At 33.5% G+C, this 27,723-nt stretch overlaps 1 protein-coding gene and 1 long non-coding RNA gene across 13 annotated transcripts in view; one reads left to right on the plus strand and one right to left on the minus strand.

Annotated features, from left to right (window-relative positions):
• The window catches only part of LOC106050675 (uncharacterized), a 41,773-nt gene extending 20,523 nt beyond the window's left edge, over nt 1-21,250 (plus strand). For 5 of the 12 annotated variants that reach the window (XR_008776844.1, XR_008776842.1, XR_008776846.1 and 2 more), the window contains 12 exons: nt 8,121-9,238; nt 10,389-10,499; nt 10,767-10,862; nt 11,904-12,026; nt 12,304-12,446; nt 13,782-13,844; nt 13,992-14,058; nt 14,289-14,395; nt 14,503-14,626; nt 15,128-15,198; nt 15,398-15,520; nt 20,690-21,250. Coding sequence is in view for 2 of the 12 variants with exons in the window: in XM_056022781.1 (XP_055878756.1) it covers nt 9,459-9,518; nt 10,389-10,499; nt 10,767-10,862; nt 11,904-12,026; nt 12,304-12,339 (426 nt within the window). In the remaining 10 variants the exon portion in view is untranslated. The other 7 variants (XR_008776848.1, XR_008776850.1, XR_008776849.1 and 4 more) reach the window with 4 other exon arrangements.
• Nucleotides 82-8,106, minus strand: LOC129924980 (uncharacterized). The gene is made up of 2 exons (XR_008776852.1): nt 5,860-8,106; nt 82-572 (listed from the first exon to the last, which is right to left on the minus strand). It is a non-coding gene; the product is annotated as an uncharacterized LOC129924980 (long non-coding RNA).
• Nucleotides 21,251-27,723: the final 6,473 nt, after the last annotated feature.

Genomic DNA, 27,723 nt, shown 5'->3' on the forward strand with positions numbered 1-27,723 from the left:
ACGTGCAGTTGACCAACAAGTCAGACAAAAACCATACAACATCAGTTGTAACAAGTGAAGAGATGTAGTCGAACGATGATGAACAATTGTACATAGATTTATTCTGATAAAAGGCCACAGTAGAAGTCTCTGTCACTAAACACGTCGTTACCCTGGAATCTTATATCGCTAACTGATTTTCCGGTCTCTAACCCAACATATCCCAAACGTCACTAGTCCCGTTCAATATGCGTCTACTATGGTGCGTCGCTAAATAACTAAAATAACTAACCTATATAAATAAGGTGTCTAACAGATTCCTCCCCCCCTTGAAAAAAAAATATGTCAATATTTTTCCACTACTGTCAAGTCTTACAAGGGCATTTTCAATTTAAGGGGAAGACCACAAACATAAAATCTTGATCTCTTCATCTTGACATCTTCATCTTGACAGTTTCTCATATTCATGTCAATGTTCATAACAGTTCATAACATTCCAAAATCATCTTCATTAGTACACAGTTCATCATAAAAGAAAATGTGGCATCTTATGGGCACGTCACACGTCACAAGTGTTCTTCACTGGCAGTAATCTGATAAAATACAACATTTCAAAAAACAATTATATACTTTATTTACACATTCAATAATTTTTTTTTCTTACCACCCTTTTATACGCTTTTGTCCATTTTTCTTTTATACTCACCATTTTCCATAGAACTAACTTTCGTCAATGATATATGAAATGATTCACACAAAAAAAAATATATCCATACTTACTTTTAAATGCTTAACATCAACTTTACTTATCTCCCTTTTCCATAATATATAAATTGTGCCAATATATTAATATATATTACATACTCAATATAATCATAGTTTATTTACAAACTTATTTCATTTCAATGTCATTCTAGACAATAGATCAGCTACAATATTCACAGATCCACTAATAGCTTTCACTTCAAATTTATACTCCTGTAGTGCTAAGAACCATCTATAAACACGACTGTTTTTCATGCTCTTTTGCTGTATATACTGAATAGGTTTATGATCAGTTAATAATATGAATTTCCTTCCTATTAAATAGCTCTCTAGCTTAGTAATTACCCATATTACAGCTAAGGCTTCTCTTTCAATGACACTATATTTTTTCTCTGCCTCTGATAATTTTCTACTTACATATAATATAGGATGTAAGTTATCATAGTTCTGCATTAAACAACCACCAATAGCATTACCAGATGCATCAGTTGTGACATAAAATATTTTGTCTTTATCAGGTAGTCTTAATATTAGTTCATGACTAAAAACATCTTTAATTCTGTCAATAGCTTTCACACATTCCTCATTGCAAACTACTTTTTGAGGTTTTCCTTTTTTAAGTAAGTCATTTAGTGGATTCACTATTTCTGCTAAGTTCTTTATAAACTTTCTGTAATAATTTACTATTCCCAATATGCTTTTAATTTGTCTTTTTGTTGTAGGTATTTCAATATTAAGTACTTTCTTTATGTTATCTTCAATAGGGCTAATCATGTTGTTATTTACTTTATGTCCTAAGAAAATTATTTCCTCCAATCCTATTTCTACTTTTTCTGCTTGAATTGTAAGTCCACTTTCTTTTATTATTTTGAATACTTCTTTTACATCTACCAAATGTTCCTCCCAACTATTATTAAAAATACATATGTCATCCAAATAGCAAATAACATTTTCTTTGTTTCCAATTATCATGTTCATCATTCTATTAAATGTGGCAGGTGCATTTACTAATCCAAAACTCATATAATTCCATTGAAAAATACCATATGGTGTTACAAATGCTGTGTAAGGTTTTGCATTTTCTGTTAAAGGTATTTGCCAATAACCTTTAGTTAAATCTAATTTAGTAAAAAATTTTGCTCCATTTAATTTATGTAAAATATCCTCTATATTTGGCATTGGATATGGGTCAAATTCTGTGATGTTGTTAAGTTTCCTATAATCAATACATAACCTTATATCTCCATTCTTCTTTTTGGCTATCACAATTGGTGAAGCATAAGGAGATGTTGATGGCTCAATTATACCTGATTCTAGTAAATTGTCTATTTCTTTCTTTACTTTGTCTTGTAAATGTAGCGGTATTCTATATGGCTTAAGCTTGATAGGTTTTGGATCTGTTACTTTAATGTCATGTTTAATAATATTAGTTTTTCCTGGTATACTGGAAAAAATTTCTTTGTATTCCTGTATTATTTTAGTTATTTCTTTTGACTTTTCCTTAGTTAAATTATTAAGATTAATCTTTTGCCAAGTTTGATTCTCTTTTGTTTCTATTACAGGTATTTCCTTAATATCATTTTCATTATGATTTTCATTTGTTATTATCATCAAGCATTCTTCTCTTTCTGAAAATGTATTTTCTATTTCCTCCTGAATGTTTTGTATTAACTCATCTTCTCTATCATGATACAGTTTCAAATTATTTATGTGATATGTTTTAATTTTCCCATTTATTTCAATTTGATAATTCACATCACTAATTTGTTTTATCACCTTAAATGGACCTTTCCATTGTTTACCAATTTTATTTTTCAGGTCATTTATCAATATTAATACATTGTTTCCTACTTCTAGTGTTTTCAATTGTCTTTTCTTATTTAGATTCTCATGAGCACTTTGTTTGTACTTCTTATTGTTGTTATATGCTTGAGTCCATATTTCTTTCAATTCTGTTGTGATTGTTGTTTCACTGTCATTGTTTAATTTATTCTCATTGTCTATTAGATTTTCTTTAAAAACATCTAATTCATCTCTGGGTTTTCTTCCATGTATTATTTCATATGGTGAAAATTGTGTTGCTTCATGGATGTTGTTTCTATGAGCAAATAGTACATAATTAATGTAATGATCCCACTTGTTCTGATTATTCTGAATTATTTTTGTTAGTGATCTTTTTAATGAACCACCATATCGTTCACATAAACCATTATTCTCTGGGTGATAAACCGAAGAGTATATGTGTTGTATATTGTATTGTTTAGTCCATTTCTTAAATTGTTCTGACTTAAACTGAGATCCCTGATCACTCAATATAATTTTAGGTATACCATGTCTTGTAATTACTTTTTGAGTTATGGCATTAATGATATTTTCTGCACTTGTATTTGATAATGGGATTGCCTCTGGGTATCTACTAAACATGTCTATTACTGTTAGAATGTATTTGTTATTATTTTCAGTTTGAATTAAAGGACCTATTAAATCAATAGATACTTTCTGAAATGGTGCTGTAGGTTCATCCATTTCTTGAATAGGTGCTTTATTCACTAGGCTTTTGTTAGATCTCTTTTGACATATGTCACATGAGTTTATGTATTTATTGATTGTTGCTTTCATTTTGGGCCAAAATACTTGTTTTGACAAATTCCTATAACATTTCTTTACTCCCCTATGTGCTGCTAAATTATTATCATGTGTCATGATTAAAACATCTTTCCAATATTTCTGTGGTAAGACAAGTTGTTTTATTTTCTTGTTATCATTACTTGTTTGTCTAAATAATATTTTATTCTCTATACAAAATTTCTCCATTGGATTATTATTGTTTTTATCTGATATTCTTGAATAAATTTTCCCAATAATATTATCATTCATTTGTTCTAATGCAAATGTGGGTGTTGTTTCTTTTTCACTTTGAGATATTTGTGTTTCAAGACTATTTTGTGTTTCATTTTCTATCTCTCTTTCCTTAACATCTGTATTTTCTATTTGTATTACATTACTGGTTTCTTTTTCTTCATCCTTACTTATTACATTTATTGTATTTTTCTGTTTCTCATCTTGTTTATCCATTGATCTTGTTATTATCATACTTGTTATATTTTGTGTTTCTATGTTTTCATGATTTTGTCTTATGTTTTTGTATTTGTTTTGCCAGTCTTCTAATTCTTTTCTAGAACATTCTTTAACTCCTTTTATGTTTCCTACTAACATATCATATCTCATTTCTGGTATTGCAATGCCATCACAATAACCAGTGAAAAATGGAGTTTCGATGTATACCCTTATAGCTTTAAATTCCCTTACGGTGCCATCTGCTAATTCTACTTTCTTAGTAAACCCTTTATACCAATGAGGTTTGACAAATTTAGTTTTTACTGCCAAAGTGTTACAACCTGAATCCCTGATTAATTCCACCGGAATTCTATCTACAAACCCTGGGTACACTGCAAAATTGTTCCTATTTCCTTCCATGAAATATACCCTATCTGCACCTTTATTTTTGTATTCCCTACTGTAACTCCTATTTCTATAATTTCCCCTGTCATTCCTATCTCTACTCCTATATCTATTGTTATTTTGTTCATTGTATCTATTTCTACTTCCAGACCTACTATTCCCTCTTCTACAGTTAGCTGCTATATGACCTTTTCCTTGACATTTAAAACAGGTTATTTCACTATATTTTCTATTTCCACTACTTGATCTGTTTCTATTTCTACTTCTATCAACATTTTCTTTGGTGTATCCTATTAAATCTACTTTGCTCTTATCTCTATCAGAAAATGGTTTATTTGGATATGCATTTTTGTATACTCTCATTATCTCTGTTATTTCATCTATAGTTTTTGGGTTTCTTTCTCTAATAAAAGATTGTAATTGAGGATCACATTTATTTACAAAGTTGTCCACTAAAATAAAATTTTTTAATCCCTCATAAGAGTTTGTCACTTTTTCTAATTTTACCCACTTATTGAAAAAATCCTTTTCCATATTAATGGTAGTTTGGGGTTCTATTCCTAATGATGGTATATTGTCAAAGTATTTCTTTCTAAAAGTTGTAGCATTATGACCATAGGCATTCAATAACTCTCTTTTTAAAACCTGATAGCTATCATCAATATGATGGTCATGATTTTGGCATATTGTTAGAGCTTGACCATGAACAAAGTCTATCAGTATTTCAGACCATTCTTCTTCAGGCATATTAAATGTAGACATTTTTGCCTCATATCTTTTCAGGAAATCACCAATGTCATCCTTCTGTTCATCAAAACTTTGTATCTTCCTCTTTAGCCATGTCTGCGAATTAGGGTTGTCTCTTTGAGTGGTATGATTATTTGAGTTATTTGTGTTATTTCCTTGTTCAGTTTGAGCTCTGGCTTGTGCTGCGTCCAATCTCATCTTCTCCATTTTAGCTTCATGTTCTCTCTGCCTTTCTTGGTCCTCTTTTTGCTTTTCATATTCTTCCTTTCTGATCCTATCTTGTCTCTCTATCTCTTGTCTTTGACGTTCCGTTTCTTCCTTCACCACTTGCTGTACATAAGCTGCTAAGTCCTTTCCTTTTAGCTCCATGGCCTTTCCATCCTGCATAGCTGCTTCCTTAACCTCCTTAAGGTCCACATATGATGATGTAGCCATTGTATGTTATTTTCACTCAAATTTATATATTTTTACTTAGCCTATATTGGTTATGGCTATACTTTAAACTTATTTTATATTTAGGTTTTTACACACTTTTATACCAGTTTCAAGTGTTATGTCTCTAACTATAGATTTAGTAAATGAGTAAATCTAGTCTGAGTTATATTCAGATCTGTATATTAGGTCTAGTATCACACAAATTTAAATCTAGTATATTATAGTATGTATAATAATACAATTTAGATCTATAGTTATCAAGAGCACTATGACTTTTAGATCTAGTATGAATAACTATGATCAATTTTAAAATCTGATGTGACTGAAGTCACAGTGAAGTGTTTAGAGTAAATTCAAAGACTGTCTAGAGTCTAGATCTAGATTAGATTATGGTTCTATTCAACCATACGAAATAAATATATGTATACAATGTCAAATATGTCTTCAAGATATATATCTAGAAAGTACTACCTTCATTCATTTTTCAATTAATAATATTTCAAATTAGAGTCTAGATAATTAAATTGTACCAAAGAGATGTACAAAATTTGTAGATCTATATTTAGCCAGACGACAGTGTTTGACTACATAGCCAGTTTCGGCATTATTCTCATGGCAAAATCATATTTGATTTTAACCGCTCAAACTAAAAATTATTTTAGTCTGATTCACAATGAAAGAATCCTACCCGCACTTTCTATCATTAAGTGAAAAAAAATACAGATCTAATTAAATTAATAAAAATAAATAATTTAAAATAATATAAACAAATGAAATAATTAAATGAGACTATCGCTATGGGTTGGGATATGACAATATGGCACACAATGATGACGTCACGAAGTAACCAGGCAACAACGGATATGACGTTTACACAAACAAAACAAATTACAACTCTAAACGTATAATATAGCTTTTCATCTAAATTACGTCTTCTACCCCGACGGGTTTTAAGGCGTACCACCTGATTTTACTCAGGCTAACGTACCAAATTTAGACAAAATCTATTTCTAAGGGCAATCTAAACATATACTAATAAGAAAAATGGCACTTAGCTTTTGATAAGAAAGATCCCTTTGTTCGGACTCCCGAATATGCTAGATCACAACAAATTCCACTGCCTCTCTTCCAGTTCTGACTCTGTTCTCCGGTGCTACCAGTATCCCACGTAATGCCACAGATGTCCTGATATGCCACAGCAAAATGTTCCAGTTTCTTTGACGACTGTTGATGACCGTATGTGTAGTTCCGACGACTTTGTGTACACAGTTACTGACGAATAGGTTAACGGTTCTTCTGGCGATGACTTGACTTGTGTAGACGACTACTGACAAATAACAGTCTCTTGACGGCAACTTGATCTGGACGACTGACGAATAACGAATTTCTTGACGATGTCTTGATCTGGGCTGACGAATAACGGCTTTCTTGACGATGACTTGATCTGGGCTGACGAATAACGACTTTCTTGACGATGACTTGATCTGGGCTGACGAATAACGGTTCTCTAAAATAGTTCACAGCTTCTGCTGCTACTCTGGTAGTACGACGAAGTTTGCTGTTGTACTCTGCTTCACTAGACCAAACTGTCCAATGTAGACTAGGTGAGACCAAGGTCACCTCCGACGACGTTCCGTTATACGATTAACTGTTTTCAACGAAATTAAGTGGATGTAGCTGTTTCCACAACTTCACTGCTACCAAGTCTAGGTATGGTCTAGACCGACGAATACTAAATATATCACTAACCTTCCAAAGGTTAAACACAGTGACCGTTATAAACGTGGCAAGCAACCGGTTCAATGAGCAAACTGCTCCACAAGAATCTCTCCAAGGGTAAGACGACAGAGCGATTTCGATTTAGTTAGCTACCAAACTTGTAGTACTCACAATACTTCTGACAGCGGGCAAACTGTCCTTCTCGAAACTGACGAGGTAAAACTTGATACTCGATGTGGCTCCTACGACGAAGAAAAAATATGTCCAACAGGTTCACTAACGATCTCTCACCCGTTATGAATGAACGGTTTCTCTGGTTGTAGGTCGATACAGCATATGAAGATCAGGCTTTGATACTATACTGGTTAAGTAGACCAGACGTTGCGATGATTACTGTCCCGACGAAGGTCACCCTGAGTTAACGGCTCGTTGAACGTGCGATCAAACAGGCGACGACTGCTTGTAGATCTAGAACAAAGTCACTCTGCGATGATGCTGTGTTCAGCCGTACTCCGATGAAATCTTATATCTTCGAGTGCACGACCCTCACCTGAGTAAACGTTCTGCTTCGAGGTCCGGTTCGATGTTCAGCTTCATCAGGGGTCCGGCTTCGAGGTTCGGGGTCGCCACTGTGATGTTGCTAGTTCAGGCTGTCTTGAAGTCAACCAATTACTCTGCAATCGTTTGGGTGTAATTGTTCGGGTGTATTACGTGCAGTTGACCAACAAGTCAGACAAAAACCATACAACATCAGTTGTAACAAGTGAAGAGATGTAGTCGAACGATGATGAACAATTGTACATAGATTTATTCTGATAAAAGGCCACAGTAGAAGTCTCTGTCACTAAACACGTCGTTACCCTGGAATCTTATATCGCTAACTGATTTTCCGGTCTCTAACCCAACATATCCCAAACGTCACTAGTCCCGTTCAATATGCGTCTACTATGGTGCGTCGCTAAATAACTAAAATAACTAACCTATATAAATAAGGTGTCTAACATGATGTAAAGTTCATCTGTTTCTCTGGCCCATGGTTAAATAGGGTGTCATGAGGCCAGCACAACAACCAACCACTAAACCCAAAGATCCCAAAATTAGAAATTCGAGTCTTTGACAGGATTTGAACCCGGGACCCCTGGTTCAGATAGCTAAGTGCTTTACCACTCAGCTACTGCGCCTCCAATTAACAAAAGAGCATAGTAGCAGAATCTTGTCTTGTTTTTCTAAGTACTATTCATGTGGCCTTGTTCTGAATACGTTGCATCTTTTGTCATCAAGTATACCTGCTAGCACGGCGTTGCAGTAGTCAAGGCGAGAGAGTATGAATGCCACATCGGCGTTGTTCTGAATACATTGCATCTTGGCTATTTTGTCATCAGGTATACCTTCTAGCACGGCGTTGCAGTAGTCAAGGCGAGAGAGTATGAATGCCACAGCTAGCATTTTTGTTGACTCAACACATTTGGATCTACTAGTGGACCTCTTTTAATAGTTCATTTCACATAACACTTTTTCATTAATGTGGCTGTAGAGAGATGTTCCTTTCCACATGTGTCCCAGGTTAAGGTGACATTTGGCATGCTTTTTTTTCCAGAACTGAGGCAAATCTTTTTCGCTGTCCATACCTTTCTTGGTTACCATTTCTTTACATAGTGTGTACATCTGGAACCTGTCGTGAATTGTCCATAAAAATAACACTTGGTATATGATTGTCCTGCAGGACCAAGCCAGCTCAGACGTCGTTGTCTGAGGATTGTAAAGATATTTGGAAGACCAATTTTATCAAGTAACTTTATAAATGTTATAATATCATTAGCTCTTGGAAATCCTATGCCGAACTGGGAGTCGAACACTTAGTGAGGTTGTGACTGAACGTCGCATGAGGTTTGCGGGACATGTTCTACGTCAAAATGAATTACGCACACCAAGAGTTGCGATAACATGGAAGCCAAAACAAGGAAAGCGCAAACAGGGACGTCCTCGTATTACCTGGCGACACACCTTCATGGAGGACCTCAGAACAGTGGACACCAGGTGGGAGGAGGCTTCAGACATTACCAGTGACAGATCATTATGGAGACAGCTTGCCGCCCAATGCGCTGAACGGCGCCGGAGGACCTATGTCTAAGTAAGTAAGCTCTTGATACCTCAACATCATCAGCAACTTACATCATTCTATAATTTTAGCTACATTTTGTAACTTCAGCTATTAATGTTACTAAAATATAACATTATCAGCTATTGATGTAATTATATTGAAAGTTACCTACATCATGATATCAACAGTGATGTTATAATAATACAAGATACATCAGTATCTGGTCAGCATGAAAGAGAGATGAGTGCTGATGTTGGAAAGCCCAGCAATCACACATTTTATGCGCAGATTTTTCCCCAGTAATGGAGAGGTTAGTCCATATCAAATAGAGGGCAGTAGAGCTTCTCTATTCCATTTTTAAATGATTCTTGGCCTCCTTCAGTCATAAAGACAAAGGTTCATCTCATAGAACACTTTTTCAACTTAACAGTTTTATTCCATAAATCCATGGTGTTGTTTTTTCTGCTCTATATGAAGCTTTTCAAAATCAACACCAATAGCATGGAGAAAAAAAGCAAAAGCACAGGATAGACCCTCATGGAAAGCAAACATAACAGAAATGACCTGGATCACAGTTGAATATGATGCAATGTTTAGTGATCAAAAATACCAAGCCTGTGACTGCAGATGTGTATCTAGGATTTAGGTCTGGCCTCTTAAGTCATATGAGTAGTTGCAAAGAGAAAAGATCATCTATTGAGATGTTAAAGGATGTAGACAGACAAGCTTCATCCACAACAATATTTCTTGCAACTTATAACATTTTTATCTTGCACATCTTTGTCACACTTATTATAAGATTAATCTCTAAACCACAATAGTACAAGTTGCCTTATTTACAATACTGTTTGCTTACTGTCAAAATACTAAAAATAGCCATCTATGTTGTAAAATCACTAGCTATTGATAACTTATTATCCATGGTTAGATACCAACTTCATTATTTAAATAAGTACCTTCTATTCATTATACTCATTAAAATAGAGAGGCAGGATAATATTTAAAGAGTTAAAACAAATGAACATTTTCTGGGATTTTTGAAAGTTATTAGGAAAAAAAATTACATACTACACATTTTCAGTGTCAGAACACTAAAGTCTGCAGAAACTGAAGTAAATCCTTTTTTTTTTCAACTTACCTGTTTTATGCCATAAATCCATTTTTTTTCACTCTGCGCTAGAATGTTGAGTCAGATATTGAAGCCAGAGCTTTGTATCTAAGTCAAAGACCACTAGTATTTGACAGTGTTTACAGAGGACAAGATGTCCCAGCTCAGTCCAAAATTCATAAAGTAAGTATAAATATTTATTAAATTATAAAAAAATTTTATGTATAGAATTAAATAAGCAAAGGGTTTACAATAGGTCTAGTGCAAGATACATTCTAGGATAACAAATCTATATACCAGTGATTATAGGCATGAAGAAAGTCAGTATACCATTGTTCTTAGAGGAAAACTTTAAAGACCAGCTCCTACAAATAAATAATATTTGCTACTCTGTCAAAATGTGTTTAAAAAGAAGACAATTTGTTTACAATTTCTTTCTGTTCTAATTAGGACTGTGTCTCAGCGAAGCATAAGAGTTGGTCTTGGATTCAAACAGTCAATGAATGTTTAGGCATTCATAGTGAAAATACTGCTAACTATCATCAGGTAAGTATTATTCCTTTTCCTTTGTGAAATTTTGTGTATTAGAAATTGCTAGCTAGAATCAAAAGATATTGATTCTCAGTAAATAATTGTGTAGTAAATTTTCACCCAGCCAACATAGATTAAAAATAAAAATAAGTATTTCAAGACTTTCATCTTATATAGAACCAGAGAAATAGACAAAAATATGGTAAAAGAAACATTTAAAATGCAATATTATGAAATAAGCTGGGCTCAAAACTGGTCATTGGAAAATGCAGAAAACTAAAGTGAAATCTAATTAGAAGCAGTAGACCAAGTGAAACATTATTACAAGAAGTAAATGAAACTGACACTAAAGTTTGAGTAGTTAACCAAAGTGTCAATAGCTGTAGAAGTGGACTACAGGCAGAAAACCAAAATTGCATGCCAATTTTAATACTAAATCAAACATCTCAGTACAATCAGTAAGACATGCATGAAACCAGGTCTATGTCTACAATAATTGCATCTTAATTGTACCAAGATGCTCTGATATTTTGACCATGATGTTCTTATAGATGTAGTATAATGATAAGACATTTTATTCTAATGTTCTGTAAGTTCTACCATGATGTTCTGATAGAAGTACCTTAATGATTAGACATTTCTACTCTAATGTTCTATATGTTCTACCATGATGTTCTGATAGAAGTACCTTAATGATTAGGCATTTCTACTCTAATGTTCTGAATGTTGTACCATGATGTTCTGATAGAAGTACCTTAATGATTAGACTTTTCTACTCTAATGTTCTGAATGTTGTACCTTGATGTTCTGATAGAAGTACCTTAATGATTAGACATTTCTACTCTAATGTTCTGAATGTTCTACCATGATGTTCTGATAGAAGTACCTTAATGATTAGACATTTCTACTCTAATGTTCTGAATGTTCTACCAAGATGTTCTGATAGAAGTACCTTAATGATTAGACATTTCTACTCTAATGTTCTGAATGTTCTACCATGATGTTCTGATAGAAGTACCTTAATGATTAGACTTTTCTATTCTAATGTTCTCAAAGTTCTACCATGATGTTTGCCACCTGGAAGAAGACATGCTTTCATTCTTGCTTTGGATGGACAGTTCAACAGTTAGAGCTCAAGTCAAGACTCAAGATCCTGATGTCATGTTAAAACATTTCAGAGTAAGATTATTTATTATTCAGCTTTGTTTAGATTTAGATTATATATCATAAACAAAACACTATTTTTTTTTCATATTGTAGTTCAAGATTATGTCCTTTTTTTAATTACTTTTTTTTATATTCAGAGCAACATATTTCATGTTAAGATTACTCTTTAGCAAAATTGTACAGGTTTTTTACAGCACTAGAGAAGGTTTAATAAATATAAAGAAAGAAAGTGTCAGATGCTGATGCACAAATAGGAAAACAATTCTTTTGCTAATAATTTTTATTTCAGTTAATAAACAATTGTTGGACTATCAGGGCTAGTTAGATCTTCTCACAGAGCGAAGTTGAGATATTCACCCAGTTCATCACCGCCAGGAACTGCCAGAATGGCATTTGAAGGCTAGAGCTCTTGTCCAATATCAGCACAAACATGTGAGTTTGCCATGGGACTTTTTCATTCAGTTTCCTTGTATGAATCTTTATTATTCTGGAGGAGAACCAAATTGTTAAAGTTGCATCTATAATTTGTTCTGTATAGCTGTGTCTATAAACTAAAGCCAGTTATCATCATTGAATTGTTTAGACGATTTTTTCAATGGTTAACCAGATAGTTGCTAATATCAACCTGATCTTGTACAATGAAAATTCTACAGCTACAAAGGACTTGTTTGAAGTCTTATGACCTTTGATACACTTAAACTGTTAAATGGCACAAGAGTGATCAAAGCTAGGGCCAATTATGTCTTTGTCATTTATCTTTTGTACATTCTTTGAAGTTCTACAAGAAATTCCTTGTTAGCAGCATTATCAGCCATTCCCTAAAAGACACAATGATTTAGCCACTGTTCAAAGATTTATTTTCATGTCTGTTAAACAATTTTTTTTCTTTGTAGTGACATATTTTATTATAAGATAAGATTAGATAATTTTATTGATCCAATCAAATAGAAATTCAGTTTGACTACAGTTTACAGCTGATAACATCAGCGTAACTACTGTACAATAACATTATAGATGAAAAATTCGAACAACATTCACACACGAAACACAGCGCTTTATAAATTTGACTTCTATGTACTTCTCGATGACGACAGCTGATCTTGTAACACTCCGACCGAAAGTGGGATAAAGGAATTTTTAAATCTTTCTGTTTTAGTCCTAATGGAAATGAGATGACCACTTCGTTCAGATCTTATGTAACAGGGGTTTAATGGGTGCAGGTTGTCCTTATTTCTTCATTCCCAATTAAAAGTCAGTCTGTTTTTGAAACAAAAATAAAAATATTATTCTCATTTAAACATACAACTGTTGTTATCAAAGATCTTGTTCTTTTTCATCATTCCAAATTGAGTTTCCTTGATTTTAAATTATCAGTAAAAGTTAGGTGCAATAGTTGTCTTGTTCCTGTTTGTTAATGAAATAGTTGGGAGCTTATCCATATATCTTGTGTTAGGACTTGTCCCTGGTCCATGTGTACCAACATCATATCATAGTCACAGTTTTAAAATGCTTGAAATAAAGTTCATCCAAAGACCAAAATAATAAATAACCAGACAATATTTAAATTTGGAAAGCCTCATAAGGAATTGTGTGAAATGAAATATCTTAATTGTAATATAAAAAAAAATGTTCCAAAAAGGTTTGATGTCACTTAGATCCCATGGTACCAGAGCAGGTTTAATTAATGATTAGTGGTAGCTAAGTCTTCTTAATGTGGTTGTATTTGTTGGGATTAATAGTAAAGATTTTTGTTTCTTATACATTCAGGTGTCATTAGCAAAAGGAAACTTTGTCAAGATTTTGGAAAATTTTGATGCTGAAAGATGGAAGGTAATTTTTGTAATTTTTTTCAGTATAAATCTAATTCATTAGCGATTATCAATATAGTCTTCTTATAAATATAACAGCCTAAGTGAAATCTTGGCCTAAACTGTTAATACTATCTCATCTTCTGTGTGTTTCATATCAAAATTTTAGATGGAATAGAAAGTGAAGTCCCTGCTATTGTGTTGGTCATTCCTTCCTGCTTCCAACAGATTGATAAGTAAGTGGATGAATGTTTACATGTTAGTGAAATTAAAACTAGTTGTAAAGTAGGTCAAGTTACAAAATGATTTTTATTTTCTATCCACAAACCTAAATCCTTTGTGAAGTAGCTCTAATAATCTCTTATTATTAAAGATTCACACTTTCATTGAAATACTGTCTATTGATTAGTATGCACTTTCAATGAAGTCATTTTCTAATCTTTTGTTTTGTCTTTGTTGATTTTAGATTAGGAGAACAAATCAAGGTCAATAGTTCTATTGATTGCTGCTGATAAATGGTCACATTTAATCCAGTTTTTAAGTGCTGCTATTTCCCAGACACAGTCCAAAGATGTAAGTACACAGTTGGAATAGGGAGTTATTTATCTATTAATCATCTTTTTTTTTTATTTCTGTATGTGGTAAAAGCTCATAAAACAATATTTTGTTATTATTCATAGTTATGTTTTTCCTGCTGAAGATGATGAATGAGGCAGCAGACATCTTGAAAGGAGCTGATTTCGAGTTCCTTCAACAGTCTTTTCATTTTATTTAGGAAGAAGCTCATCAGTCACTTCAAACCAGGTACAATAAGCAGTAATGTTTGTACTGTAGATATTAGGAATTAGTGTTGCAAACAGAAAGAGATTAATTTTTTCCTTCTCATGATTAAACTATTCTTACCATAATAATAATAATGTTTTAATCTGTGAGGAAATGTGTTTTACATATGTTTACTGTATATTGGAGTGGGGGCAGGGCTGGGCGGGGAATGTGGTCATTGACAGAGCATGTCAAACACAGAGTATAGAATCTTGAATGAGTTCTTTAATTGTGGTCTTAGTTTTTGAGATCTTAAATAACAGACTGCACAAAACAAATGCCATGGGTGCATGGAACAGCTTGCACTAATTTGAAAATGTGTTATGAATACAGTTTAAATCAGTAATGAACAACTATATTTCCATGTACATATGTTGTTTTTTTTTTAAGAATTATTTGAAAAATAAAAATTAAGTTGTTACTAAGTCCATATATCCAAAATTAATTTGACTTGATCTCTAACACAAATTTGTTCTTATTTAGGTGATGATGGAGTCATAAACAGTAGGATACAGAGGTGAAACAAAACTGGAGCTTTAGTTTGTTTGTTTGTAGTAAGTCATTTTTTTTTTTTTGAAGTCATTTCGTTGGGACAAATCAACTAATTTGTTTGATTTTTTTTTTTTAAGAAAAGGTTAGTTTTTGAGTTTTGTCAACACAAGTCAGTTACTTTAAAGCTGTAATTCTCTCTACTGTACAACAGTATTTCTGGATTAAGGCATGCAATAAAATTTTGGGTTATTTCTTGTCTAGGAACTTGGCATCTACTCCAGACATTATTCTGAAGAACACTCAAGTAAAAGAAAAGAAGAAATGTTAAAGGTTAAGGACTTGGGCTCCAATCATACTTACACTTCAAAAGCTTTAATTTGAAAGGTCAGTACTTAGTGATGGGAACTAAACTAAATTTAAAAAGTTAAACTAAAACTAAGTTTCAACTAACAAAAAGTAGTTAAACTAAAAGTTTATCATGAATTTCAAAATGTAGTTAAACTAAACTAAAGAAGATTAATCATACCATACAAACCTTTTCATAACTTTGGGGGGGGAGGGGATCTAGACCTATCTATAATCATTCGACTCTATGCCTGCGGCTTGAACTAATTCTTTTAACATTGTAGAGCATAATAAAATCAGTATTGAGGAAGATGTTTCTTACATAAACGTTAATGCACAATAAAATTTAAAAAAAAAAGATGTCTAAATAAATATGTGTGCTTGTATATTTGCCTTGAATTAAAACCTTTACCTGGTACTTTTACAAAAAAAATTATATTAACTTATTATTATACCGGTAAAGTTTAAAATCTCATTAAATAACAGATTTAGAATTTCAGATTTAGATCTAGTAACGAAAGATATAGAAACAAAATTTTGGAGTGTTATTTTCTTGTCTGACCACTCAAAAACACTATTGCATAACCGTTAAAAGTGTGCATAGAAAAAAACACGGGGTGGTCTTGTCACTGTGGGCCGCACACTGCAGTACACTAGGCCTACATGTGTCTATGTCTATCTGATCAGGTTGTTAAAATCACTGTCTGTTTACTTTTTGGGCAGGAAGGGTGTGTACAAATTTCAGTGTAAAGATAGATCTACGAACATGCTTGACTAAACATGGGCCAGTGTGTTATTTTCTTGTTTGACCAATCAACATTAAGCAAACACAATTGCATAACGTGCAATGAAAAAAAAAGCCCAGGGTAGTCTTGTAGTATCATTGACTACACATGTACAGTACACTAGGCCTACAGGCTGTTCAAATCTGTCGGACACAGTCTATTTACTTTTTGGTCTGGGAGGGTATGGATTAGGATGTTGTTTTTTTCTAGAGTTCATTATGCTAATGCTTTTAGATCTATAATTTGTCAATTTAGACATAGATCTCAATAATAAGTCTTAAGACTAGAATCTATTATATGTCTCTGCTTCATCAAAGGTTTAAGCTATAAAAAGGTTGTACTTGATGTTCCTGCAGTTAATAAATTATTGTTTGCAGAAAATGAATTGACTAAAACTACTAAATATTGACCTAACTTGCTAATCAGATTCCCACTATAAACAGACATTAAACACCAGAACATGATTTTAGAAAAAACTCGGAACAACTCTATTCATAATATTGCATAAAAGCTTTTGGTAAACAAATGTTTAGCAACATTTAATACTACTGCTAGTTTCAAGTGCAGATATTGACTCACGGGTAACTTCTACTTTACCCTCTTCAAATGCAGACTGACAAAATAGTTGTTAACTGCATCACTCTTTGATAATCAAAGGTTGTTGATATCACAAGACCAGAAAACTGGGATGTGCTTCTCAACTGCTACTACATGTTGAAAATTTTACAAATTTTAATTAAACATTTTAGTTTGTAACTAAAAAAAAAATATGATTATAACTAAACTATTTTTTTCTAGTTAAACTTTGGCCTTAATTAATTTGTTTTAGTTAAACTAAAAGTTTCTAGCTTTTTAATTAACTCTTGCACAGTGATATATAATGTCTGATTAGATTTAAGTAGATCTAGATATAGATAGATCTAGATCTAATGAGACTAATAAAAGTCCAACTACAAGTCTAGATTTATCTAGAGTTCTAATCTAGATTCTTGATCAAGAAAATATCATCTAATGAGTGATTTGTAGTAGATAAATCTTTACTAGGAATTACTAGTGTCTAGAAAATCTAGGTTTAGTCCTAGATTTTAGTGATAATGAATGATACATTATTTAAAGAATATAATAAATATAATTAATTCTACATTATTTTAAAAAATTCAGCGACATCTTTTTAAAGTCGCTGCAACAGGCCAGTTAAAAAAACGCTGGTGGACAAAATTTCCTAAAATGTTTTCAAAGTCTGTTCCCATCACTGATTGAAGTTAATGTTAAACTATTGGTAGAGTTAGTGAGACAAAAAATTCAAGTTCAAAAATGGAGGCATGTGTTTGTGCGTGCTAAATAAAAACTTGAATGTAATAGCGACTAACTATCAGAAAATTTTTTTTATTCTTCTTCTTCTTCTTGAAACTGTCAGTTAGAGTTGAGCCTTCGGCTATTTGGAACTCTAGGCCAGCAAAAGTGAACAAGAGCTCTCTCTCACCGGCCTGAATGAGAACAGTGTACACTGTTCTGTCTGGCGGGTGGGTCAGACTCACGGCAAGAGGCCGCGTACACTAATACCCCCGCCATTTTCCTTTTCTATACCAGGCTAACCATGCGGGACACGCCATTTATGTAACAGCCCCTTGAGGAACAGCGCCTGGATTGTGACAAGGTTGTGGGAGCTTTTTTACAACTCTGCGCAATGCAAGAGGATGCACTCGCACCCCCTTAGGCACCCCCACGGGAGTCTTGTTTTGCTACCCTTTAACCTCGTTTCCTCCTACGATCGTTTCCACCCAGGCACCACTATGAGGCAGGGTAGCATGCCCGGGAAAAAAATTTGTATCAAATGATGATTAATTGATATGTCAAGATAATGTCAAGATTTTTTAACCACTTATTAATCTGCGTGTCATGTGTTTATCACAAATACCAACTATCTTTATTTTCCAACAAAGGAACCAAGGCCTTCTGAAAATCCTATTTTGAAAATTGTTTTATTTGGTTTCATGTCAAAATATTTAAAAGATCCATTTTGTATAATTTAAATAATAATTGTGAAATTTAACTTGATATAGCCTAGATTTTAGTCCTACTCATAATATTCTGTATGTATAAATGATTATTTTTTCAATGAGGTTTATAGGCATATTAGTCAAACATTTCATATGTAGCATTAAACAATATAAAAATTTTTTATAGTAGGGGTGCACCGGATAGTACTTTTTTATATTCGGCCGGAGCCGAATACCTAAGTGTCTTGTAAATAGCTTGTATTGCTGAGCATATTACGAAACTGTTAATAACATACCTATATTTGAATGTTTTTTTCTCCTTTTATATACCTTATTGTTTTAAACTCTGTTACTGATTGATTTATAAAAGATTAACAGTATAAACAAAAATTAATCTGTGTAGCATGAGCGTGTCTGTATGTATGTACAAGGCCACCAACTATAAAGGCTGTGTGTTGGAGGGTCAATGTAAAATATGTTAGTAAGTATTTAACTAGTTACTAATGTAAATCTCTCATCTGGCTTGTATGGTGGTTGGATGTATGTGTACAAGAATTTCTGACCAACAACTGGTCATCAGACTTGTAATTTTAGTCCAACGACTGCTTCTGGTTCTGGATTCAAGGGCTTAATACTGATAGCTGTTAGTTAATAGTTGGAATTTGAAGCGTTGTAGATCATATATTTATTAATCCATTTGCGGCAAACAATATTTTATTAACAGCAGGAACATCTATTAAACCTACTTATAGCCAGAGCTTTAAATGTTGCGAAACATAGATTTAATTGTAGTCTGTAGGCCTTTTATTGATATCTATGTTTAGATCTACTGTTATATAGATCTAAGAGAATTAGGAAAACCAAAAAAACAAAAACATATTTGTTTTATTTTATTTTGCAACGAACGTGTGTTCAGCGCCCTAAATGACATTTCTCTCCAAGTAAACAAACTTAGTCTCATCATCTAGTCACCTCTAGACAGCGTCAATATTTCTCAACAATCTGCATTAATCCATTCTGGCTTAAGAATGGTCAATGTCTATCAATACATTGTCATGGATTAAACAAATAAGAAGTTGAGCGTGTTGAGTCTCTTGAGCCCTCCCTTTAAAGATACCCTTGGTCAGTGTCTGTTTGGCTTGTAGTCCAGCCTCCTAATTGAGACTTAAAGTAAACAAACTTATTGTCCCGGCCAAAAGTATAAAAGGTGTGGCTTGTGGTCCAGACCCTTGATTGACAACCTATCTCATAATAAACAAACTCATACCAGATTTGGCTTGTAGTCCCGCCCCTAATAAAAATTCTTCTCCAAGTAAACAAACTCAGTTACCTCATAAGATGTGACCTCTGGAAAGTGTCAACACGTTGACATCTGGCTTGATGTGGTAAGCTGCCTATCTGTGAACTCAATGTTATGGACTAAACAAACAAAAAGAGGTGGGGGTTGCTCATCTCTACCTCTGGAGATATACCCGCACATCTAGACAGATTATCAGCGTGGCGTAGTTAAGGAATATTACATGTTTACTAGACCACTCAAAAGTCAAGACAAGCTTTTAAAATGTCCAAGACATCGTTGCTATGTATGTAATGCGAATTTATAATGTAAAGTCTTATTTCTATTTAGATTAACACGCCTTGTCTTTGTACTAAAAAAATATTTGGTGCATATTCATAGTTTATAGTTTTAAAAACAGATTTTTTTATTTGAAACAAAAAAGTTAATGTATTTCAGAACTGACATTATTGAATCATGTCCACTTTATGAGTATTGGTTTATTTTTATTAACATGGAGATTTAGTTTAAACTTCTTGTTGGACATCGTTTATCAGCGTCGACTACCTTTATATTGTTTGCCTTTCGCCTGTGTTGTTTCGATATTTAAGTGTTACCTCCGTTTGGCGTATCTAGAAAACACTTAGCACGGAGGCGCATAACAATATTCATAGAAATACAGGTGTAGCTTTTACTATCCGGTAGTGATATCCAACCTGAGCCGGATAGTGAAAAAGTGCAGAATATTCGGCAGAAGCCAGAGCCGGAGCAACTATCTGGTGCACCCCTAGTTTATAGGCATATCCATCAAATAATATTCTATCTGCATGATGACTGGGTTAAGTTTAGGGATTAGGTTAGGTGAACTATCACTGCACCCCCATGACAAAAGTCAAGGAACAGATGATATATAATATATACATTTAAGCATTTTGTATTTAAAAGATCTCTAACATAAAAAGTTACTCACTATAACAACTTAAATTTCCTTATTAAGTCATTGCTATGTGTTAAATTAGTCTTTCTGATTTCATGATTAGCCATGTAAGCTGTCCATTTCACACACTAGAAAATGATTTTTTAAATATATTTAGTTACTTAACTTTATTTTTGATATTAATACAATAAACATTCTTTTATTTTATAGGTCTTATATTTTTGTGGAAATAAATTTTACTAGTGGAGTTTTTGTAGCTGCCAGAGTGGATCAAGGTGGATGTGATATCTATTTATAAACATGTATACCAGTATATTGTAATCAGTGATTTTCATTTTCTGGTAACAGTTTGTTTCCATTTAGATTGCAGTCTTTCTTATGTGAAAACAAGATGTCTGCATAATCTTAGAGTACATTTTTAAACTCATTTAAATTTATTAGATGAAATATTTATAAAACATACAATGTAAATTGTTTTGTAAAATGATTATACATTTGAGTTCATAAAAATGTGTAATTTTTTAATGGCATCATGTTTCTGCTTATCTGTATCTGATACTGATGATTGTTTTCTAAATCTATTACTGCTTCACCATTGAGGAAAAACTGCACATGTTTAAATCCATATCTGAAGTAACTTTCCAGAAAAAAAAAGATCTATGTATGTAAGACAGTGTCCAAAATTTCAAATCATTTCCTTCAAAATGTTATCAATTTCCTCCATAACTTCATAACATTATTGAATTTTTTCCTTCAGAACACAATTGTAAATTATCTTTTTTTTTTTTAATTTTTGTTAAACCACAAAGATACTCTAATAAAGTGAGACTCTTTCACTGATCTTATTAATATTCAGATAAATCAATTGAGAGTCTAATAAGTAATAGTCTAGCAAACAATTACTTATAATTTGCCGTATTATTATACAATATTAAGATTTACTTCTGCAGGGATGAAAAACTTTTTTAAAAAATACAATAGACATGTATAATAATATAAATAATAATAATAATCTTTATTGTCGTATAACTATAAAAAACCAAAAGTACATTCACACCTGACTCACTCATAATTTACATGTGAAAAGTTTATATCAGATTGTTTCTATTTAATGATTTGATTGCCATCAGTGTCTTGTATCTCTTTTGTGATGGTAAAGTCACAAAATGTAGGAAACCCCACTGTGTTTGGTCCAGTATGTGGGTTATTATATGTAAGTCTATTGTATTTTCTATATTATTTTACGAATGTAAAAAAAATAAAAAGAAATTGTTACACTGTTGATGTTTTTAAACTAATATTTTTATTTATTTATGCTTACATATCTGTTGTGTTTTAGTTTGTTCATAAATATAGATTCTTAAATTAAATTGTTTGTTTCCGCACTTATAAACCATGATCATCTGTAAGCCTATCTTAACTCTTTTTTTTTTTTAAGTTCCAGAAAACATTTATATTTTTTTTCTTGAAACCACTCTATGGAAGCCTCAATTTTAATTATATTAACTTTCATCATAAACATTGGATAGCTTCCTGGTTGTAATGTAGCGGTTTGCTACCATCTCAAGAAGAGCTTTTCCATGAAACATGCCTTTCCAAAACACTCACTATTCTTAAAGATAACCTTCACCCATTAAACCACTGTTACATAAGATCTGAATGAAGTGGTTGTCTCCTTTCCATTAGAACTAAAACAGAAAGATTTTAAAACTCCTTCATCTCACTGTCGGTCAGAGTGTTACAAGATCATCTATCATCATCGAGAAGTTCATAGAAGTCTAATTCATAAAGCGCTGGTTGTGAGTGTGTATGTGTTTTGTGTGTGAATGTTGTTCGTATTTGCATCTATAATGTTATTGTTACAGTAGTTGTGCTGAGGTTGTCAATTGTTGTCAAACTAAATATCCATTTTCTGGACTGTCGATCAGAATTCTCAATGGTCCAGAGTTCATACTCTGGCAGTCTGCCCAATGACATCCCCGTCATCTTGCAGGAGGTTTGTACGTGGAATTATGTTATCCTGAAGGTACATCTGAAACATGTAAAGCAAACATTTCTTTAGTCTGGCACACAACTTGCACAAGCTTGGACATATGTCGAATACCAGAATAGTTTACTCTAAAGAAAAGTGTAAATATTTGAAATCCATAAATCTATATATGAAAGTCAAAACATGGACTCGCTCTTCTGTGATTCTCCTATTTAAAGATAATTTAAAATTTTACCCAGTTTTTCATTACCTCTTCCTTGGAATAAGTGATCACTTTTTGCAATCCATTTCTTTACTAGAACTGATTTGGTACTCTTTCCTAAATGTTTTTTTTTTATTTCTGCACATAAATTTGTAAAATGTAAAATGCAACTTTTTATTCAACACAATATTTTTATTTTTTGAAAAAACTGAATATCACACTATAGCTTTTAGCCTTTATATGAGCCAATGCATGGACTAGATTGAGAATGGTAATGCCTTATGGCAATGGTGAGTGACTACAAATTGAAAGATGTCATAATGAACTTAAAACAGTTTACAGCCATTAAAAAGAACAATAAATAAAATAATATTTTTAATTATTATTTGACTAAGCCAAACTTAAAATACACTCAAAAGTAAATTGAGCTTAATGTCCATGTTAACATTTCGGAGAAAAAAAAAATTCTGTTTCATTATGTTATTAGTAGAGTTGATTATGAATTCTCTGTAATGAAGAAAATCCTGTTAAAGGGGATAGAATCAAACTAAGGATCTATAGTAATAAGGCTTGTCTTCGAGTCCAAAGATTGATGAGGAATGCAGTATTTCCTGTTGCTTCGCAGCACCAGCTATGACCTATATATTTTGCCACTGCCAGCACAGCATAACCATTGTTCATCTATAGAGGTTAACAAAATGCTTCTCATTCATGATCAAAGATGTCTACAAAACATCATCATCATCATGTACCGGTTAACAAAATGCTTATCATTCGTGATCAAAGATGTCTATAAAACATCATCTCATGTACTGGTACTGAGCACGAATCCCTCTTAGTTCACACACACATAATATCTCAATGTGTTCGCAAAGTTTAAGTATATTCTCATTTTGAATGTAGCCTTCACTAATATGGATGCAAAAGACGAGTTTATCTGGATCATTAAATTAGTCATGGCCTACGGAAGCATATACCTTATTAAATTAGCTCTATTCTACGTTTCTTGTTGCAGCTGTTGTCCTTCTTTCACGGCAAGACAATTCCGACTACAAGAAATCGATTTTAAGCTACGTTTTCCCAGTCCGATATTAGTTCCACATTCTTGGATAGAAATCTTGAGTGTAATTTCATAGCGTTTTTAATGATCCCCTTGTGTCTTCCTCTGCAGTCAATCGGCCATACGCTTAAGGCAATCCTTTTGTTTTGGTGAGCAGAAAGGTCGGCCTAACATATGTTCACCCCCCCCCTTCTCCAATCCCATGAAACCATTTTAAGATCAGCTTAGAGCCAGCAAGCTTTAACTGACATAGAAAACACCTGGCAGAAGCGACTTCAGAACGAGACTTCGAGACTTGTTACAAAGGCTGCGAGATACACTATTGAGACAAAAAAAAAAGAAATCTAGGCTACTGCCGAGGACTGAGTTATTTTATAACAATAATAATAAGGCTCGTCTTCGAGTCCAAATATATTATACAGACGTTACTTCAAAAAAAGAAGATGATTACGTCCTACGCGTCATGCATTTAGTCATGCATATTAAACAATGACCTAAACTCTTCCAAGCCACGTAGGCCTACTGGTTTTTCCTGGCTAGCTCAGGCTACCCATTCCAAGCACTAATAGCACTAGGGAAGAAGGAGCATTTTTACACATTTGTCCTAGCATACGGAACGAAGAATATGCCTTTATCTTTGTTTCTTTTTGAGTATTTTATTAAATTTTGTATTTGAAGATTATGGATAAAAAGTGTTTTATGTATAATTGCTACTTTACTTTTGAGTCTTCTATCCTGAAGATTAATGAGGAATGCAGTATTTCCCGTAGCTACGCCTCCTCAGCTGCGACCTACATGTTTTGCCACATCTAGCGCAGGCATAAACATTGTCCGACGCTGGTCGATTTAGATTTTCTTTTCGCTGTCTACAACAGTCCTCGGCAGCAGATTTTCTTATGGTCTCAAATGTGTATCCCGAGGCCTTTGTAAGTGAACCTCCGACTGTCTCGTTCTGAAGCCGCCTCCAACCATTGCCAGCAGGCGACTTTTAGAGGTATCCTATCGACCTGTTGCGGCTAGTAATTAGTTGGCTATTTATCTAAAATACTGTATTGCCTCTAATATATTAGGCTATCAATTAAGTCTAATATTTAATTTCAACACTGATGTTTAAGATGCAACTCAATTTTATTGACATGAAAACTAGAAGATGAAAAACAACACACTAACAGGAGACTGTAATACACAATTATATGCCAAACAAACTTGAGAAAAACACGTCAACACACTAATAAGGCTTGTCTTCGAAGATTAGTGAGGAATGCAGTATTTCCCATGGATGCGCACCCCTAGCTGTGACCTACATACCCTGCCACACACAGGGCAAGAATAACCATTGTTATTGGTCGAATTAGATTTTCTTTTCGCCGTCTGCGTCTGTCCTCGGCAGCAGATTTTCTTTTGGTCTCAAATGTGTATGCCGCGGCCTTTGTAAGTGACCCCCAGCTGTCTCGATCTGTTCGAACGCGAAAACACTGAACAGTAGAATAAGGGAGACTACAAGAAAACAAACACACAGCGTACACAAATACACATATAAATGTAACAGCCTCCTTTATAACAATAATAATGTTATATTATTACAAGCAGCGGGCGGACTGGCTATATTGGCATTTGGGGAAATGCCCGGTGGGCCGGTACTCAAAGGGGCTTAAAGCAGGCATATCAAACACGGCGTTCGGCGACACTTTGCATGCGGCCCGCTTGGTCAGCTCCAAAATTATCAAAATAATATTAGTCTATTACGCTGGAAAATAAGAGATAACAAGCTACTTGAATTGAAACAAGTATTTGTTAAGCTGAACAACGAGAATGAGTCTGCAGTGAAAGCAAGCTACATTTTGTCAAACTTAATTGCAAGCCATAGCAAATCATTAGTGAATGTGAGTTTATGAAGGAGTGTGTCGTTAAAGCTGAGATTTTTTGCACTGCGTGAAGAAAATGTATTGTTTCTGAACATGAAAGGTGAACCTGTTGAACATTTCCAAACTGACGAATGGATTCAGGATTTTTGCATTTATAGTTGATCTCAATGCTCACCTGCAAGACTTGAATTTGAAACTTCAAAGTAAAGACAAAATTGTCACTACTGCGTGTGATCATGTCAAATGCTCTCAAGCAAAATTACGACTATGGATAAATCAAATATGATTAGAAAATCTTGTTTACGTCTCAACGTGTCAGTAACTAAAAATATTAAATACGGCTACAACATTTGGTAAATATGTCCTACACCTGGAATCATTAGTAGATGCTTTTCAATGACCGTTTTCTTGACTTCGTTTCATACAAGCAAGAATTTTCGTTGTTTGTATCTCCATTTTTATTTGCTTCTGAAAATGCTGCTATAATGTGCAACTAGAGCTGATGGAAAAGCAGTCTGGATCTTTGTTGAAAGCAAAGTAGATAGAAGTGGCTGTGCCAAAATTTTTACAGTTATTTACCTGTAAAGAAAGTTAAATTGCGGAAATTTGCAGCCCGAATTCTTGCTTTGTTTGGAAGCAGTGATCTCTGTGAGCAGTTCTTTTCCATAATGAAAGCTACAAAAACACCTTCCCGTTCGAGATTATCTGATCAAAATTTGTCATCAGTGATGAAAGTGTCAGTGGCAAACAAGCTTCAATCAGACATTTATAAACTTGTATCCCAGAAAGAATGTTAAGCATCAGGACAAAGAAAATAACGCGTAATCATTGTAATTTATAATTACCAAAATAGTAGGCTACAACAAATTTAGCTAACTATGGGACAGGTATGCTATTAAATAATGTATTCTATTGTATTGTTTATCATCATCATCACTACTTTGAGTTCCTCATGGAACATAGGGCCTCGACAAAAACACGCCACTCTCCACGGTCTCTTGCTAGTTTTTTTTATGGTTTCCCAACTCTTCCCGGTCTTCTCTACTTCTTCAAGTACACTGATGCGCCATGTTCTTTTTGGTCTTCCTCTGCATCTTGTTCCCTGGTGGTTCCACTCTAAGGCCTGCCTAGCGCTGTTGCTGGTATCTTTTCTAAGGGTCTGACAAATCCATCTCCACTTCCTCTCTATTGTTTATAATTTACATAAAACTAGTAGGTTGTTTTGCAATTGATTTTTGGCTGCGGCCCCTCAGGTCATAGTAAGTTTTTTATGTGGCCCATTTAATGAGTTTGACATGCCTGGCCTAAATGGTCTCATGAATGCCACTATGGCACGCATAAAATTTTTAAAGGTTTTATAATATTCTCTTATATAAGGGGCTATATGAGCATCAAGTTAAATACATCTTTTACAGACTACAGTGTAATACTCATTTAATCTCACACATGTTCAAAAATAATGTAATAGCCTACATACGTAGACAGTGCTATTAGTAGGCTTCATTCTTTAGGACGATTCAAAAGCAACATAAGTCCTATATTTCTTTTAAAGATATAGAGTATTATAGAGCATGCATACATTTATCAATACGTCATTAAAAAAACCCAATGATTTTGAGAACAGATAGGCATATAATTGGAGACCCATCAAATGATATACAATTTACGAAATGTACTGTTTAGAAATGCCTGGACCGATTTTGACATCCAATCCGCCCTTGATTACAAGTACAAGTTCTTCTTCCCTAGTGCCATTAGAGTCTGGAATGGGTTGCCTGGATCAGCCAGGAACACCAACTTAGAGTTTAAGCCCCTTATTAACATGCATGACTAGATTGACACATTAAACGCATTTGACGTAATTAGCATGTCTTCTTGAAGACGTGTCTGTAATTTAAAAGATAAGATTAGCCTATAATAAAGTCATCACACTCAACCATTCCCTGGCCACTGCCAACAAAAGGTAGATAAGGACAAGGACGCCGCAGATTTTACCGTAAGTAGATCTAGATCTAGACGACTGGACAGATATCTAGATATATTAGAATTAGATTGTTGAATCTTCTTATCTTATAAAATACAGAGTCCCCAGACGTTACTTTGAAAAAAAGAAGATTATTTTGTCCT

This window comes from Biomphalaria glabrata, chromosome 3 (genome assembly GCF_947242115.1).
Source record: "Biomphalaria glabrata chromosome 3, xgBioGlab47.1, whole genome shotgun sequence".
Classification (NCBI taxonomy): Eukaryota; Metazoa; Mollusca; class Gastropoda; family Planorbidae; genus Biomphalaria; species Biomphalaria glabrata.